The sequence below is a fragment of the Dermochelys coriacea genome, chromosome 1 (assembly GCF_009764565.3).
Source record: "Dermochelys coriacea isolate rDerCor1 chromosome 1, rDerCor1.pri.v4, whole genome shotgun sequence".
NCBI lineage: Eukaryota > Metazoa > Chordata > Testudines > Dermochelyidae > Dermochelys > Dermochelys coriacea.
This window is the reverse complement of record NC_050068.2, coordinates 266609464-266628048: the sequence shown is the minus strand read 5'-3', so window position 1 is coordinate 266628048 and position 18585 is coordinate 266609464. Positions and strand designations below refer to the sequence as shown.

Sequence of the window (18585 nt, the reverse complement as noted above, 5' to 3'; positions counted from 1 at the left end):
CCCAAAATGATACATGAGTGTCCTGTGTTTCAAATACTGCTGACAAAGGAATGCTAATAGCTTCAATTTTTTTTTTCTTTCCACCACAAATAGGTATTCAGTATTCAAATATAGATTCTTTGGCCATCTGGCTAGAGGTTCACTTTGCGGCAATATACATAGTTTAAAACCCTTTGCACAGAACTCTTGAGTTTGGGAGAAGCAGAACTGATCATAAGTCTCTTGTTCCCTGAATAAGTGGAAGTAAGGTATATTGTGGAAGTGGGTGAGATAGGATTATGCTTTGAACTCTGTTGGCCTACATCAGCTCTCAGTTTAAGTCCAAAGGAGTTTGTTTTTAAATACTGAGCACTCTTGAAAATCTCATCACAGGAGTCTGGAAGGTGAATGCTTTTAGAAATGGTATTGTGGCGCTCTAAGTGGAGGAAACTTACTGCTGCCCTCCTGGATCTGCCGTCTATCCTGATTTACAAGGATGTTAATATTTTGATTATCAGATTTTTGCTTGCTTGCTGTCTGGTTTACACAAATAAATATGTGAGATGTACGCATGTGTGAATATTTGTGTATATGTATATGAATCCTCCTATGTAGCACTGTGTGTGTATACGTGCACGTGCGCACACACACATACACATATATAAAAATTATTTAGGCCCCAGAAATTTTTTTGGTCAGCCCATCTTGGGATTTGTTGTTTGTTTACTCCATATTGCCTTGAACGTCCTTTTTTATATAATTTTTTCCTGGCTTAAGGAAGCGCTAGTTCCCTCCCATAGTCTTAAAATGCAGTCAGGAAGGCACAGATAGGGATGGGGGCACTTGAGAGAACTTTCTTACCAAACCACCTCCTCCATCTCAAGGGTTAGCAAAATGTGTAAGGAGATGATCATCTGGGCACTAGGATCCCTGCTACATCTAGTTTCTGTTCCTCATTCAGAGAATCAGTTAACTCACACAATGTTGTTGGAATCTTTAGTTTAAAAAAAAAAAAAAGTCAAGTGAGGAAGGGAGATTATTTTGAAACTAATCACAGTTAATGAGGCTATTACTAAAACAACCTGCAAGGGAATGTAATTTAAAGAAAGACTCCAATTTTAAAAAAGACTCGTGAAAGAAGAGGAAGATGGGGCATCTCTTTTGGGGGGGAAAAAAAACAGATGATTATTGGAAAACTAACCTGTGTTTAAATAGAGAATTCTCTTTAATTGAGGTTCCAGAAAATCTTAGTAGCGCATCATGTAGTCAAATGCTCGGTATGTGTTCAATTACTGAATTGAATGATTTGCCAAAGTATATCTATTACATCCCCCCAAAAGAGTACGTTGATTAAAAGAATATTAGTAAAGTTGCAAAGTCAAGCACTTAAAAGTGAGGAAATGCCAGAATTAAGGTTGCCTGTGCAACAGAAATCTGGTCACCTTGTGCATATACATTGTGATACATTCTTTAATTACATGATGGCATACTATTTTTTTCTCACAAGACCGCTGCCTCATTCAGTGGATAGGATGGAAAGTTCTGATTTAATGAGTAGATAATATTTTTTTTTTTCTCCTCATTGTTCAGTGTGTAGCCCTAACCCTTATTTACTGCATGCTATTCAAACCTTTCTCTGAAGACAGAATTATTAATTTCCTTATAGAGCTCTTTGGCACTCAGCACTATTGTAGCTGAGTCCTTCATAAAGAGTAAGGAGTTTATTTTCACAACACCCGCTCTGAGATGAGGCTGTATAATTATCACCATTTACAGATGGAGAACTGAGACACCGTGAGATTAAGGTCAAAAGTATCCACTAATTGTGAGTGCCCAATTTGAGGCACCTAAAATCTGATTTCCCCCCCCCCCCCAGTCTTTAGCGTGATATAGCATGTTATGTTCAAAGCACAGTCCCACCAACCTAAATTGTCAAGTGCTCAACACTTCTGCTGTTAGATTCTTGGGTGTCAACTCAAACATTGAGAAAATGAAACGCACAATTAGTACCCACCAGTGAAAAGTTTGGATTAAGTGACGTGCACAACAATGTATAGGAACTCAGTGGCAAAGTCAGGAGTAGAATAACATTCTCTAGGGCAGCATTCAACTGCCCTAACAGTGAGACCATCCTTTCTCTTCCTGCAATCCCTTGTGTCATTCTCTATGTACCTTCCAACTTCCAGAACAAATGAAGCAAGGGTCACACAGTCAAGGCTCCTTCACTGCACAGCCTTGATCCATCCTCGGAACCAATCCATCCTGTACACTGAATGAGGCAGGAGTCCTGTGGGGGGGGCGCGGAAGCATGTGATTGTGTAATTACAGACTATTGTGCATAAGTGTGGGGGTGGGGGCAAATTAGAAGCACTTTATCTTCATAGGCAGTCTTAATTCTTACATTTCCTAACTTTTGAATGCTTGACTTTGACACCTTAATTTAGTGTTTTATGTGCAATTTCCAAGGATTTTAAAAAAATGAACTGAAAGAACAAATTCAGTCACGTGGAATCATATTGACATTCATGTGGGTTGTCAGCAGGGTTGGGACCTTTAGCTCCACCACACCGACCACTGCCACTTGAGCAAAAGGAGTAATTTATAGCAGTAATAGGTTACTGCTGGGGGGGGATTCTATGTAAAAAAAAAATTAAAAATTCTGCGCACAATAATTTAAAATTCTGCATATTTTATTTGTCAAAATAACACAAAATAAACATGCCAGTTTCAATTATTTTGGTAATTTATTTCAAAATACCTGTCAGCAAGTATATCTGTAGCAATACAGACAATAAAAAAGATTCTGGAAATTTTTGACAAATAGATTCTTTACTAGGCATATTAATAAAGAACTTTGTGTAATAATTCTTTAAACTACAATACAGAAATGTATTTCCTGCACCCCTCAGAAGCAGTGCAAAGGCTTGGGGGAGTCCAGGGTAACGGAGGAGTGGAGGGAGAGGGAAGTAATTGCTGGGAAGGAGCCTGGATGTGAACTGGGAGGGTTGGTGTGTGTGGGTGGGAGAAGTATGGAACTGTTTTGGGGTGGTTTTGTTGTTGTTGTTTGGAGCTGGAGGAATGAGGGGATTGATAGGGTGCCTTCCCCATTTAGACCCTGGCTGACCCCAGCCTCTCTGCGTCGGGCACATCTGCCACTGTCCCCATGTGTCCCGTCCCCCCCCCACACACACACTTAGCCAGCCCCTTCCCCCATCCCCATATGGCCCTGCACCCCAACTCAAGCACCTCTTCCCCGTCCCCTTGTGTCCCTGCACCCTCCCCCCCGTAGCCCCATGTATCCCATGCCTTTTGACCTGGCCACATGGGCACAGTGCTGTGAGGAACGCAGACTTTTCTCTTCCCTATTCACAGCTCGGGCTGCTCCCGACTGGGATCAGCTGCTCTCTGTTCTGACACCACAGCGGTCCCTGGTCAGTGAAAGGCATAACTGCAATACTTCTCATGAAAATGCATTATCTGCTGAGGAAAAAAAATTCTGTGTGGCACATGAATTCTGCATATGCGCAATGGCACAGAATTCCCCTAGGAGTAAGTAGGTGGTCAATCTCTCCTCTGTGTGAATGAACCTCTAGGGCAGGGGTCCTCAACTTTATCGTTCTGAGGCCCCCTAGCATGCTATAAAACCTCCACAGCCCATCTGTGTCACAACAACTGATTTTATGCATATAAAAGCCAGGGCCAGCATTAGGGGTAGCAAACAGGCCAGTTGCTTGGGGCCCCATGCCACAGGCTTCAGCATCAGCCTCACGTGTTGGGGCTCAGGGTCTCAGGCTTCAGTCCCATGCAGTGGGGCTTCGGCTTTCTGCCCTGGTCCCTAGTGAGTCTGATGCTGCCCCTGCTAGACGGACCCCCTGTAACCTGCTTGTGGCCCCGTGGGGGGTCCCGGACCCCTGGTTGAGAACCACTTCTCTAGAGGGGGATAGAACACTTTGCCATTGGATTTCACATGCATAAGAGAATGGTGAGACTTAGGTTCCATTCCAGGCTTTGGAGGAGGGGTGTGTGCTCCAGTGGGCACAGATTCTTCTGCCCAGTCCTCTCAAGTGTCATCTCTTTTGCTCCATCCCTTCCAGCCTGTCTGTGTCCCAGTCCTGTCTCTTTCCCACACCAGGCTCCTCTTCCCTGTCTCATTCTCTTCACTCAGCCAGTCCCACTTTCTACTGGCTTCTCATCCCACTCCAGTCTTCTTGCCCATCAATCCCTAGTTTCACCCCTCTGGATGACTCCTCCCAGTTCCAGTCTCATTGCCCACCCAGTCCTAATTTCCCCTCCTCCCAGCTCTCATCTGATCTATCTTCCCAGTCAACTGCTCTCTCCCCAAGTTCCCTATCCCCTCTGGCTTCCAGTCCGTTTTCCACCCTGGGCTTCTCATCCACTCTCGGCATTTATCCACCCATATCTTTGTCCCAGTCTACTTGCCGAGCCAGTTTAAGCTCCTCTCAGTAGGTTTCTAGTATCAATCTACCATCTCCATCAACCCCCCCATGCCCCGGCCTTATCCCAGTCTACTCCGTAGGTCTGCTCTTGTAATCTCTGCATCTGAATCAAGCAGCTTCCTCTTCCACACTGCCTGAGCCAAGGAAGGGACTCCTTAAGAGCACAGGAGAGAGAGGTTTCCTGCTCTCAGTTCTGGTGCCTGGACCTAAACTTAGAACCAGCAGGGTCTGCAGCAGTCCATAGCTACAATTACAGGGGGAATTTTATGTTCTTACCCAGGTTATTGGTGCATTTGGCACATAATCCTAAATTTTCTTTTCCTTCCTTCCTTCAAAATATTTTCAGGTCACCTATGGGGTTTTACTAACATGTTTGCAATGAGAAGTGTGTTCTGTTAGGCAAAAATATTTTGCTGAACATTTCCTCTTCTCTACTATAATATCTGGGGATTGACTTTGCTTGAGTCATCGTGCTAATGCTGATACATTATGTCTTTAAAAATCACTTTCCATTATGAAATTTAAAGAACTCTGGACAAAGAGTGCCTCATTTAAAATAAATAATAAAAACAAATTTAGCACTTTAATGTGCATCCAGACACAACAAAGCGCTGCTCATGTGCAGTCTTCAATTAATGTGGTTATACACCACTTTGTGTAAGAAGGGGCTAGATTAGAATGCAAATTGAAAGCAAAATACCATAAAGATCTTTCTTTTTCTTCCTCTTTTGATTCATGAATCTTTAAAATATTTTTAAGTATTTGCCTCCATGCTATGGTAGAAACAACAGCTGCAGATTTAAAACTGTTTGTTTTATTATTGTAAAGAAACTTTCTTATTGGTTTAGGAGAGAACTCCTCAGTATGTGCATTTGGTTTTTTTATGTCCTTGTAAAATCCTATAAAGATGCATGTTTTCTATAGAGTTTCAGCAAAGAAATTACATAAGATTGCAACAAGTATTGACTTATTTTGGCAGTCAGAGAATACCCAAAATATTATGGACAATTCCTTCTGTACCTTTTAAAACACATTTGTTGTTGTTACAAAATATTATTGCTCAGAAAATGTTAGAGGCATCATTAAACGGGCAAAAAAACAACCCAGAAATGTTGTACTGGTTTGTGTGGAGATCCAGGTGTCAGTCAGTAGTCTTCTTGTATATGTTCACACTTGGCTGTGTGCAGGAAAATGGCACACATCTATTTATATTATTTTATTTACTTGTATTTAATAATATTGAGGAAAAAGCAAATATTAACGCTAGCATTTACAATTTGTTAAAGTGAAGTCCTCAACAAACACCTTGAACAATTTTAAAGACAGTTACTTGTCAAATTTCAGTGAAAACTTCCAGAAGAAGATTTTCTGGCATAGAAGCTGAATTTTTATGAAGCAGTTATACAGCAGCCAAAAAAAAAAAACCCTCAGAAATTGTTTTAATGTGTTGTACTGGGTTTCTTTCGATATACCGCTTGTCTCTTAAAAAATTAAGTCATCATGCAACTACCCTGGGAGATTTAACTTGAAATGACCTTTATAAAATATTTGGCAACTACATGATAGCCTTTCTGTGGGGACTTAAAACATATCCATCTTATATTATATGTTGTTTTTGCCATTGCTGCAATACTTCTAGCCTGTAGGCTGCTTTATTACTTCTCCTAATATTCTTATAAGAATAAAAGCCAGATTGCCAGTTTTGCTTGAAAGTAAATTCTTTAATGCCTTTTTTTCTCTGAAGACTCTCTGGTAAAAGTTGGTCATCTTCCTGGATTATCATTCCCTTTGTTAGCTTATTTTGTCTCCTTTCTTTAAATATCCTTTCCCAAGCACCTAAACTGATTACCTTCTCTCTAATGGCTTGCATTCTAGCTTAGACAGACATCTTAGTTACTTATTCCAGGCCCATCATTTAAGTATCTGAACTCCTTGGAAACTTCTGAAGCAATTTATTTTCGCCACTCTGGCCTCTTTTTTGTTGTTGGTTGGAAAGAAGGTTGGCATTGGTTTTTAACTCCGCCATAATCACTGAAGTTTTTGTGAATTACATAATTTTAGATTAGAGAGAGGCGTCTTCTTTTAAGGAATGCATCCATCCCTGTGTCATGATGTCTATTATTTAGACATATAACTTGACATAACTTGAATTTCCTGTTGCTTATATTATCTCATTTAATTTTTGATAACCAACTGAAGTCTTCCATTCACCTTTGCTCAATGCAGAAATTCTAATAACAGGAAGATAAAGTAATAATCAAAGAAATGTATTTGGAGCCTAGACTGACTATTTAAATATACATAAAATTCAGTTTATAATTTCTTTTGTGATTAGCCAGTGTTATCCCAGTGTCTGACCAGATTTCAATGAAGTCTGTTACATTTTGCTTACTTACATGTTTCTTTAATTGTATAACTGTATAAAATATACAATTCACTTCCTATCCCTATTGTATAGCAATCATGGTCCCTTTCCAATGGTTATTGCATTTTGGTAGTGGATGAAAATTGTCTCTGAATGTATATAGGATATAATCCTTTAAATTAGGCACGTTACAAATATTGTATATAAGATAATAGGCACCTGTTGGTTTATAACTTAATTTTGAGTCCGCAAAAAGGACTGTATGAATAATTTGCTATTATAATTCCAGATCTACCAGCTGCCCACATACCCTTGCTCGTCTCATCACTTACACATTGTTCTTCTTAATACAACCTGTCCATATTTCATTTGCACATATAGATATAGTTATAATGCAACATCTACAACTTGGGGGGGGACCCTAAATTCTGAGCTCAGTTAGTCTGGACAGTTGCTCCGTAACTGAACCTGCACTGTGTGGTGATTGGAGGTCAGGAGGCTCTATAAGTCAGCATCTCTGTGTATCTATGTTCTCATTGATGTATCTTGAAGTAAAATAACTACCGTATTTTATATAACAAATTCCCACAGAGTTTAAAGCTTCGTCTGAGTAGCCTATTATAAAAATGCAATAAATAAAATTCACCATTACACATTTTTTCCCATGTACCCCCACAGAGATGTCTCATGTACTCCAGAGGTATGCATACCACAGTTTGGGAACCTCTGATTTAGAGCAATGGTCTCCAAACTGGTGTGCGCGCACCACAGGGGGTGCATGAGATGATCCCAGGGGGTGCGCGGCAGGAGTAGCGCCGCCAGACGGCACTCTGCCGTTTTTGTTTTTTTTTCTTCAACAGCAGCTCTGCATGTCCACGGCTGGTGTTCCCCTCCAGCGGCCTGCCTACAGCAGGTCTACTGTTTTCTTCCGTCTGTGGCATGCCTGCAGCAGGTCACCCTGCGGGTGTGTGAGCCAAAAAGTTTGGAGACCACTAATTTAGAGGAATGTCTTGTACTGCTTTTGCGAAGGAGTTAATTGCTTTGATCAGCTATGAGAAACTCAAGTGTCTTTGGTCTCCATTCTGAATGACACTGAGCTATTGAACTGTATTCCAGAAAAGAACACAGTTGTTTTCTGTCCCTTTGCTTTGAGGTAAAAAGATGAGAGGCAATCAGAAAATAACTAAGGTCTTTTCTCCAGATCTGTAATTCTTAGCAGGTGTGTGCAAGCTCTTTTGGTGGTATCTGCAGTTTAGGCAGAGCTTGGGTGTGTTTACTGCTCCTTTTGACACAGTGACTATAACCATGTAAACTCTCTGTACACAGCAGTTTCTGCTATTGTTACTGTAGCAAAACAAATTATACTGTAGCAGGCTGACACACTGAATATGCATATTCATTAAAATAGCACTTGTACCCAAATTTACACCAACAGTTGCCTCCTTGTCTTATCTTAGCATTTTGGATACAAATTAATATTGGTAAATAATATAAATTCTAGTTTTATATTAGTTTATATTTTATGAACATATTTCCTTCTGTACAAGGAGCAGACATTTATAAAATAAAAATTCATTAATTGAACTTGTATTTGGATATTGGGAGTCAGGAAGCAACGGATAAGGGTTAATTATCCCCCTCACCTCTTAATTGCATCACAACTGGAAGCAAGGTCCAGGCCATGTGATAACACAAGAAAAGCTCCAGAGATAATGTGTTCTCCTCCTTATTTCTCCTTAATATTCTTAGCAAAAATCCTAATTTATCAAACTCCTTAATTTTTTGTTGAATATGACCTACCAAATTAGGTAGTCCTCCCCCAAATTAATTTTTAAGAGACAGTCAGCAAAACATTCTGAAATCAGGAGAACTTGCATTTTCTTGTCTGAGTAATTTTTTTAAAAAAAGTTAAGTAAAATAAAACACTAAGGAAAATTTTGTTTAGGGAAAGAATTTATTCTTTCTGTTCTCTACAATGTGTTCAAGAAAAAATACAAATGTCAATCATAACAAAGCATCATTCCAACAAATAAAATAAGTGTATTCTCAAACTATTTTGAGCTGATTTTTAGGTGCTGAGTATCCAAAACTCCCATTTATTTAAGATCAGGCCTGCTGCTGTCTAAAGATGTGCTGCTTAGTCATTGCATAAGTAGCACTGGTACCATTAACCATAGGCGCCAAGTTTCTAATCTGTCAGGGCTTGCTCTGCCCAGGCCCCGTGCCCACTCCACTCCTTCCCCCAATGCCCCACCCTGCTTCTATCCACCCACGCCCCACTTCTTCCTGCCCAGTTCCGTCCCTAAGCACGCTGCGCCCTCGCTTCTTCCCCATCCCACCCAGCGCCTCCTGACACCACAAAACAGCTGATCTGCAAGAGGCACAGGGAGGGCAAGCTGCTGATCTGTGGCGCTGCAGATGGGCGGGAGGTGCTGGGGGGAGTGGAAGGCTCTGATATGAGGGCTGCCAGTGGGTGCTCAGCACTCACCTTTTTTTTTTTTTTTTCCTTCCTGTGAGCGCTCCAGTCCCAGAGCACCCACGGAGTCGGCGCCTATGCCATTAATACAAGCTTGTGCTAATAGTCAATTCATTATTTTTTATAAAGTATGTAGCAGTAGTGTGTTGGCTCAGGAAAAATATATTTTTGAATTGAAATAAAAAAAATCATGTTGATAGTAACTGAAATAAGTTAGTATAGCGTTTTTCTATGAATGTATAATGAACTACTTTCTGCTTTGGTGGATCATATTGTATTAACTTTACTGTGTGGATTAGAAAATACTGACTGAGTTGCTTATTTTTAGGAAGTTGCTGTTTTCGTCTTTGATAAAAAGTTAATAGACAAATATCAGAAATTTGAAAAGGATCAGATTATTGATTCTTTAAAGCGAGGAGTTCAACAACTAACAAGGCTTCGACACCCTCGACTAGTTACTGTCCAACATCCATTAGAAGAATCCAGGTAAATTTTAGTAAAATTGTAAGTATTAATTTTTTGCTGGACATAGAGGTCTGGGGCATTTGGAAAAATGTACAGAAATAATATCAAAAGATACGGATTTGGCAGTTAGAGAAAATAAAATATAAGTAGTTCATATGTCACCATGTTCTAGTTGCACTGTTGCCCAAAGAGTCACTTTTTCTGATATTATTCAGAGATATTGAAGGTACAGTATGTGACTGACTTCAACTGCTAAAATATTCATTAAAACAAAACTTTCTTTTGCGCAGTTATACTTCACTTTAAAGAGGGCTGAAGTCACAGTAACTGCCAAAGCAAAGAGCTTTTCTTGAGTTTTGGTTTATTTTGTTTTGGCTTCTACTTTGTAAAAAAAAAAAAAAAAAATCATGAATAATGCTATGTTTTTCCACCCTCAGTTCCCCACTCCTTTTCCACTCACTTTGCCTGAACTACAGCAGGAGACCTTGCCCATGCTTAAAAAAAGTTAAAATTATAGGTGTGTGCCAGCTTCCGGATAGTTAAGGTAGAGAAAACTTTACGGTTTGAGGTCAATTCTTGTAAGTGGTCTTGTATTTGAATAGTTCCTCAGATTCCCTTGAAAGTTAGTGTGTCTCATGGGGTGCTGGGGTAGGGATCGTGATATAAATTTGGGGTCATTTCACCAAAACGTTCCTGAGATGTAGCCTCCTTTGGGGAAGCAATATTGAAAGTGTTGTTTAACAAAGTTAATCTCTACCGATAGCCTTGAGCCTAATGCTCATGCACAAAACTGATTATCTTGTGTATGTGCATGGTACCCAAGTGGGTTACTAGTCAGCTAGTTTTCACATGATCTGGATGGCTGAATGGGACATGCTATGGCTATTGAATATGAGCAACACCTAGGCATTTTAATCTGGAAGCTACCTTTGGTAGAAATCTGGAAATGAAGTAGTCATGTTGCTACAATCTGCCTTTGTCAAAGAGGTCTTTTGTTATTTTGGGAAAATGTCATCTGAGTACAGCAGAAAATTCAGAAGGTGCTCAGACTATTTTTGAAAAGAAAATAAATTGTGTAAGCAAATGCTTGCTGGGAGGGGGGGCAGAGGAATAGAGAAGGAATGAGGGAAAGGGGTTTGGGTTTGTGGTAGGGGGGATAAATTGGGGAGAGGGGTTGGGAGGTTCAGGTGAGGGGAGTGGATGGAGGTGAGAGATGGAACACTGGGAAGGGTGATATGTGGCGTGGGTGTCAAGGTGAGTGGTGGGGGACGACCTGTCAGCCTCAAATCCTTCTCTTCTGTGTGTGTGTGTGTGCGTGTGTGTGTGTGTGTGTGTGCGCGCGTTTGTGTGCGCACTGTGATCTTAAGGCAACACAAATCTAAACCTCTGAAAATCAGAAAATACAAAGCTAAGGTATATGCCACATCTTGCAGGGGATGGGAGGCTGACTTGCAGGGGAAGTAGACTGGATGGGTCAAAGGCATAGCTGGGGAAGCCTGGCTGAAGCAGATGGGGAGTCCAGGTGGGTGGTGACGCATAGTGGCAGTATGGGGCCTAGTTTGATGTACAGCACTGGGTACATAACTCAAGGAAGCATGCACCCCTCCAGTAAGCAGCTGCCTGTCATATATATGCACCCTCAGAGGTCACCAGACAGCAGGGAGCAACATCTTACATGCTAATGGCTTCCCAAGTGCTAGTGGCTTAATGGGACAGGAAGGGGAAGGTGAACTTGAAATGGTGGCCTGGGAGTACAAGAGTAGGGTTAGATGTAGGTGTATTAAATGTTGGCACAGCTTGGCAGAGCTGTGATAATGATATGAGGAGATCTGGGGTGGGAGTCATGACCTTCTGGAGGTGTGTGAATCCTTTTGCCTGACTCCTGAGTGTAATCTAAGGAAAGAGGTGCCTATGTACCTTGAGGGATCTGGTATGCCTCATTTCAGCACTGCATTGTGTAGGTTGTGTCAGTAGCAGAGCCCAGCTGTCTTCTAGCTATGGGGATAGTCATCAGTTAGGTGGGAGATGAGTGTGGTCTGTGGTTTCAGTGACGGCTAAGAGAAAGGATAGTATTAGATGGCATCCTGTGCATATGGGTAAATGTTGTAAAATTTAGCAGATATGGTGTTTTCTGTGGAGTAAGCTAGGTGTTTGAGTGTAGGGCAGTTATAGATAGCTCCTGTTCAGTACAGTGAAAGAATGTGTGCTATGGGCTTATAGGTCATCGCTCAGTGAGAGGAGAGTTAAGGTTACATGGGCATGTACCTTAACTCTGTGTTTCCTGGTTTACATAAGTTTGAGTTTTGCTAAAGTTGAAGTTTTGGAACAGTATTAAGTACTACCGGGCACTTAAATCTGCTTTTTGTTGGTGAATAGGAATAAAAGATTGAGTGACTTTGTCATCCCCTGTTCTGTCTTACTAGTGGGTCAGTACAAAACTGAGTTTCTGTAGAGGTAGTTTTGTTATATTTAAAAAAAAAAAAAAGTGCAGGGTCAGGAGGCACCAGTACCTATTGGTTTAATTGGAAGCCTGACTAACACCAAGGTTGAGCATCTTCAGTCAGGTTTTCTGACACTTGTATTTATTCTGCTCTAGGATTCTTGCTTCTTCACAAAGGCAGTGGTAGGGAGAACTGAAGCTATGACTCTAAATCTTTTGAGGGTGTGGAGCAAGGATCTTTCATGTTTCGTCAGTTTTGTTTCTTTGGCCTTATTGTACTTTAGAGAGCAATTTCATTGGCTTGTGATGTTTACAATCCATTAAGTTTTATCCTACCGCATAGTGTTCCCTGTGATATTTTTGAATGGCTCAACAAATATTTAGTTTATTTTTTTCATGAGACTTCATCACCCTGAGTAATATATTCTGATTGGTTTTCTTATGTCTCAATTTTCCTTGCTCAGGTGGAGGCAGTGTTCTTATTTTCTCATATAGAACCTGCTAGTTCTTTCTCACAACAGGCTCAAGTGTTACCAACTAGCTAAAGCTTTTTCCTGTAGACTTTAGAACAATTGAGACTTAACCCACAGCTCTTAAGTTGCTAAGGCTGTTTCAGGCATCTTAAGAACAGTCTGCCAATGCTACCTGAAGCCTATACCAGTGAGGCAGTGTGGGCAGCAAACTTGCTGGCATCATGAGATTGATATGGAGAGTTAAGTCACCATGATCCCCTGCTCCTTGACAGTAGCTAGAAGGCTTGTAATTGTGTACATATACGTGTGTACTCCTCTTACAGCCAGCAAGGGAGAGGAAACCAGAAAGAGGTGAAATGAAGAGCCATTTCAAGCATAGTCACAGGGAGGCAACCTCATTTATTGAGAGGATAGGATGTGAATGTTACAACACAATGTTAGAGGAGAAATGAAATCCCAGAGGGAAAGAGGAGGTGGGGACATGGTGAGGGATGAAGGGAGAGAGTAAACGAAGGCGCAGTTACACTATGTTTATTGTGCAGTCGTTCTGATGAGTGTTTCAAGCATCTTTGCCATAAAAAATTGTATAGTTCGTAGTGTCACTAAATATTCAACAATTGCTTCATTTATTGTTGGTCAGCACATATTCTCCGCTCTCCTGAATTTTTTATTTTCAGTTATTTTCTCTGCCTCCCACTATGAACAAGGCTCTAGTTTGGTGTCGACTTTGGTCTCATGGGCTTTGACTCTAATGTTCTGGTTTATGACTGACTGACTGGTGTACACAAAGGCTGTTTTACTCGGAATCTAATCAATCCCGGTCCTAACTAAAAGCCTGATCCTGCAATTTGTACATGAATTCCTACTTTACTCCCCTTGTTGTGTTGGCTCAGTACAGGAAAAATGTTCTTATTCTTTTATCAAACACTATGCACACTTTTAGTACTATATACAGAGTAGTAAATGTCTTATTCTGACCAATACCACCTTCTGACTTCCGGTGTGCTTCCAAGACATCTTGTTACAGAATTGAATAATTTGAGATGCTATTCTTCAAAAGCTGACATACAGCATGATTTAAGTAATATTGATTATTGTGGTGACATATCAGGTGAAAGTTATTTTCTGTAATTCAAAATCATGACCAAGAGCTTATTAAATGTATTTACTGGATATATTGATGCCTCTTCCATTTTTAGAGATTGCCTGGCATTTTGTACAGAACCAGTCTTTGCAAGTTTAGCGAATGTTCTTGGCAACTGGGACAATCTACCCTCTCCTTTACCATCTGATATTAAGGAATACAAACTTTATGATGTGGAAACCAAATATGGCTTGCTTCAGGTATGTTAATGGTTTTATCTTTATTGGTTTACAAATTTAAGCTCTGATCCTGCTAACAGCTATGCACATGTTTACCTATATGAGTAACTGTGGATAAAGATAAGCATGTGGGTAACAGTTTGCTTAGGAATTCTGGACTTATTTATCTAAAAGCACAAGACATTTCTATCAGAGCATTCAGGATTGATAAGATTTTTTTTTTAAAAAAATTCATAGCTGATGTAAGTGCATTCAACTCCATTTAAGTCTATGGTGTTAAACCCAGTTATATTAGTATTAACTTCTTAAAATTTACTTGTAGGTTTTTCTATAATGGACATCACCATAGGTTTCAGAGTAGCAGCCGTGTTAGTCTGTATTCGCAAAATGAAAAGGAGTACTTGTGGCACCTTAGAGACTAACAAATTCATTTGAGCATAAGCTTTCGTGAGCTACAGCTCACTTCATCGGATGCATTTGGTGGAAAAAACAGAGGGGAGATTGATATACACACACAGAGAACATGAAACAATGGGTTTATCATACACGCTGTAAGGAGAGTGATCACTTAAGATAAGCCATCGCCAGCAGCAGGGGGGGGAAAGGAGGAAAACCTTTCATGGTGACAAGCAAGGTAGGCTATTTCCAGCAGTTAACAAGAATATCTGAGGAACAGTGGGAGGTGGGGTGGGGGGGAGAAGTAACATGGGGAAATAGTTTTACTTTGTGTAATGACTCACCATGATGGTATGGACATCACCGTAGTAGCTGATCACCTTAAATACATTAATGAATCTATCCGTACAACCATCCTGTGAGTAGGGAACTATTATCTCTATCTCCTATATAGAGAACTGGGGCACGGAGAAACTAAGTAACTTGCTCCAAGTTGCTCAGGAAGTCTGTGGTGATGCTGAGAATAGAACATAGATAGCCTGAGTCTAGGTCTATCCAATGCCTTAACCCCATACTGTTTTTTCTTCTTGCCATCATTGGCAAATTTGGTCTATTTTCTTCTCCTTGAGAGAACTGTTTAGTGTAAATCCATCTCCTGGAGAAGAAAAGCGAAGTGAGGGCACAGAGCACTGTATTAATTCCAGACATAATACATTATAGTGGTGCTGATTATCACTGAGGTATTCAAGGAATTGCTGTCCGTTCCATTACATACAGTTTTTCAGGGGATTGTATATTTTTATAATAGTTGATTTTAGGTTAAATACTATCTTACAAGGTTTCAGCCTGGAGTTACCCTTTTGAAATACAAAAAAAATACCTGTGGGCCATACCTTTTGATAAGTAATCTGAAGACCAATGATGGTGATCATAAAAAAAAAATAATAATTTTTCGAGACAATTTTGCATTAATATTTGAGAAGAGTAAGGGATGAACCAAAGAAACTGGAGCAAACAGCAGTCGTGGATATTTTGCTGTATGGCAGGTCCCAGCTTCAAAAGAGCACATAGTACATGAAATAATTATGAGGAGAGAGAGAGACCGCAATGCTTTGAAGACCCTTTATAAACAGAGTGGCGAAAGGGATGAATGCTTGATCGAATGCTCTGGATTTCTACTGTTTCTGCCCAATCTCACTAGAGAATTTGGATTTGTACATTTCAGCATTTCCCTTTTAGTCCCCGCCCTTTCTTTTTAATGAAGAGTGATGCCAGTTCCTATGAGTCTTACTTTGTGGCCTCTTATCTTTTTAAAATTGAAACATGTGACCAAACTTAAATTTGCCTTTTTCTTTCCCCTAGTCATATCACTGCCACCCACATAATTCAGTCAGTGCTCTGTCTTTAAGTGAATAGATTATCCCCCAACCTGTTGCTGCTCCTGCTACTACCTTTATAGATGCCCAGGAGCCCTTCTGTTTGTGAGCACTCCCCTTGTAAATGAGCCCTGACACAGAGGTCACTACTCCTTGCTTCATCCTCCCATTCTCTTTGGGTGTTTGCTTTTGTGTTTTTTAAAAAGCAGCCTCCAACCATTCTGCTCTTTCACACTCCCCCTCCCTACACACAGTCTGTGAAAAGAACAAAGCAAACTGCTCTGTTCCCTCCACCCTTCTCCTTAAAAACTAGCTATGTGTAAGCAATTTTGTTCCTACCTTCCCCGTCTCCTAAAGGAGCACCAGCACATATGCTGCTCTGCATCTTTTCTGTTCCTTCTATTCTAGAGAAGGAACCAGTGGCTCCCCATTTAGCCAACTCATCTGGTGAACATTCAACTCATCCTGGGCAAGTGGGTTTTTCAAGCCCTGTGATAGTTAACTTGGCATTAGTAACTCCATGAGCAAGTTCTCAACCTGAATTTGGTTTGCTTGATACATGTTTAATTTTTTCAAAGATTTTAGTGTGAAATTTTTTCTTCCCTTGTGGTAGATTGGCTTGACTGTTTCTTAATTAACACATGCCAGTTGAGCATGGGAAGTTAGACTTTGCTGTGATAAATGACACCTGATAATTGATGTAAATATTTTGCAAGTGTTTTGAAAGAATATTTACAAAAAACTTGAAATAATCTTTCCTCGTTAACAGGTGTCGGAAGGTTTGTCCTTTCTGCATAGCAGTGTGAAAATGGTCCATGGAAACATTACTCCTGAAAATATAATTTTGAATAAAAGTGGAGTATGGAAAATTATGGGATTTGATTTTTGTATTCAGTCAATAAATTCATCTGAACAAGAGGTAATAAGGCTTTATTTTTGTCTGGTTTTTACTTTAAATGCAGATAGTGTCTAAAGAAGGCTGCATGATCTACTAATTCTACTGCTGTATCATGTACTAATTTCTCTACACCTCTTTATTTAAAAAAAAAAAAAAGAGGGGAGGCTATATGACATGATAGGTCATCAGCCCTTTACTTCTGGAGGTCTGAGTTCAAATTCTGCCTTGGGTTACAACTGAAAATGAGTTTGAGATGGCATCCTTAAACTAGGGATTGGATTCTAGTCCTAGTATAGTGGTCAGTGAAAAATTCCTTGTACTGTACTTTAAAAATTAGTGTGATTTCATCCTTGAGCCCCATGCACATATGTTGCAGAACTACTACATGCTTGATAGTTGTTGCCTAAATGAAACTTAAGAGTGGATTAACGGGGACTAAATAGTTCAGGGAATTAGTAACAGGATGTGGCGTTTGTCTGTGCAGAGTACAGCGTATACACCTACTGGAGGTCAGTACAGGAGGATGCCACCTTTTCCCCTAGTGCAACGTTTTTGAGGCAGCAGGTCACCAACCACTCTTGACACCAAGATAAACCAATAACAGCCCAATGGACCGGGCTGCCATCCCACCACAAAGTGCAGCATTCCTGGGATTACTGACGATTCTTATCCAGAAATACATTTAATTTCCTAAAATAAAAAGAGTAGCATATTTTCTGTAACTCTTTTTCTAAAGATTAATTTATGCCTAAATATGTAAACCATACTTTGAAATGTTCATCAAGTTTCATAATTCTAAATCATCTTGGTGTGATATCTGCAACAATCAAAGCATACCCATTTAGCCTATATAGCCACTTATTCACTTTTGCTTCACTGTATCCCTGTTTTACTCATGGTGAATTTGAAGGAATTTGACTGCTGCTTATTCATTAATTTTCAATTTAAAATTTTCAACTACTATATTTTCTTTCACTGTTATTCTTACAGCTGAAGTTCCTATGTAAAGAATGGGACCCGAACTTGCCATCTTTGTGTCTTCCAAATCCTGAGTATTTGGCACCAGAATACATCCTTTCAGTGAGCTGCGAGACTGCCAGTGACATGTACTCTTTAGGAGCTGTCACGTATGCAGTATTTAATAAAGGGAAACCTATTTTTGAGATCAACAAGAAAGATATTTATAAAAGTTTCAGTAGACAGCTGGATCAGGTATCTGCTATACTTAGCAATATGTTCTGAATTTGATTATCACTTTTTAAATGTCTCAATGTTTAAAAGCAGTTGCTACTTTAAAAAAGAAAAGAAATGGATATCTCAATGTAGTATACAACATCGAGAGCTACAATATAAATGTAGTTACAATAACAGGTCACATCATACATGCTACCTCTTTAAAAGCAGTCTTTACAAAATACTTGGAATAAAAATAGATGCATAATTCAAATTGCCTGAATAAACTACTAGTGCTGACATTCTACCTGGGGCTTCTTATGTCTCCATATGCTGCTAATAGGGGATAGACATATGATGTGCCACTCTGACTGTGAGTAGAGCAAACAGGATATCAACCACAGGACAATGAACAACTGTGTTAGCATGTGAGAATTGCTGAGTTTAAATAAAAGGTGATGAAATCACCCACAGGTGAGAAATTGTGGGTGACTCCTCCCTCCCTCCCACAGTTGAGTTGGAAAGATGCCCTCCTCACTTACCTTCAGAGAAAAAGAGATTAACTTTTCTTTCTCCACCTCCTGTCTACTGGAGGAAGAGAAGAGATGCTGAGTTATACTGATGTTCCTTAGGGCTTGTCTACACTGGAAACGCTAAAGTGCTGCCATGGCAGCACTTTAACGTGGCTTGTGTAGTCACGGCAGAGCGCTGGGAGATTTTTAAAGAGCTCTCCCAGCGCTCTAAAAAACCCACCTCCACGAGAA

At 40.1% G+C, this 18585-nt stretch overlaps 1 protein-coding gene across 7 annotated transcripts in view; it reads left to right on the top strand.

The window, feature by feature from the left end:
- Positions 1-18585, top strand: part of SCYL2 (SCY1 like pseudokinase 2) — a 56300-nt gene that overhangs the window by 7136 nt on the left and 30579 nt on the right. For 6 of the 7 annotated variants that reach the window (XM_038411264.2, XM_038411235.2, XM_038411255.2 and 3 more), the window contains 4 exons: positions 9606-9763; positions 13855-13999; positions 16520-16669; positions 17639-17860. In XM_038411264.2, the coding sequence (XP_038267192.1) occupies positions 9606-9763; positions 13855-13999; positions 16520-16669; positions 17639-17860 (675 nt within the window). The other variant, XM_043491535.1, reaches the window with a different exon arrangement.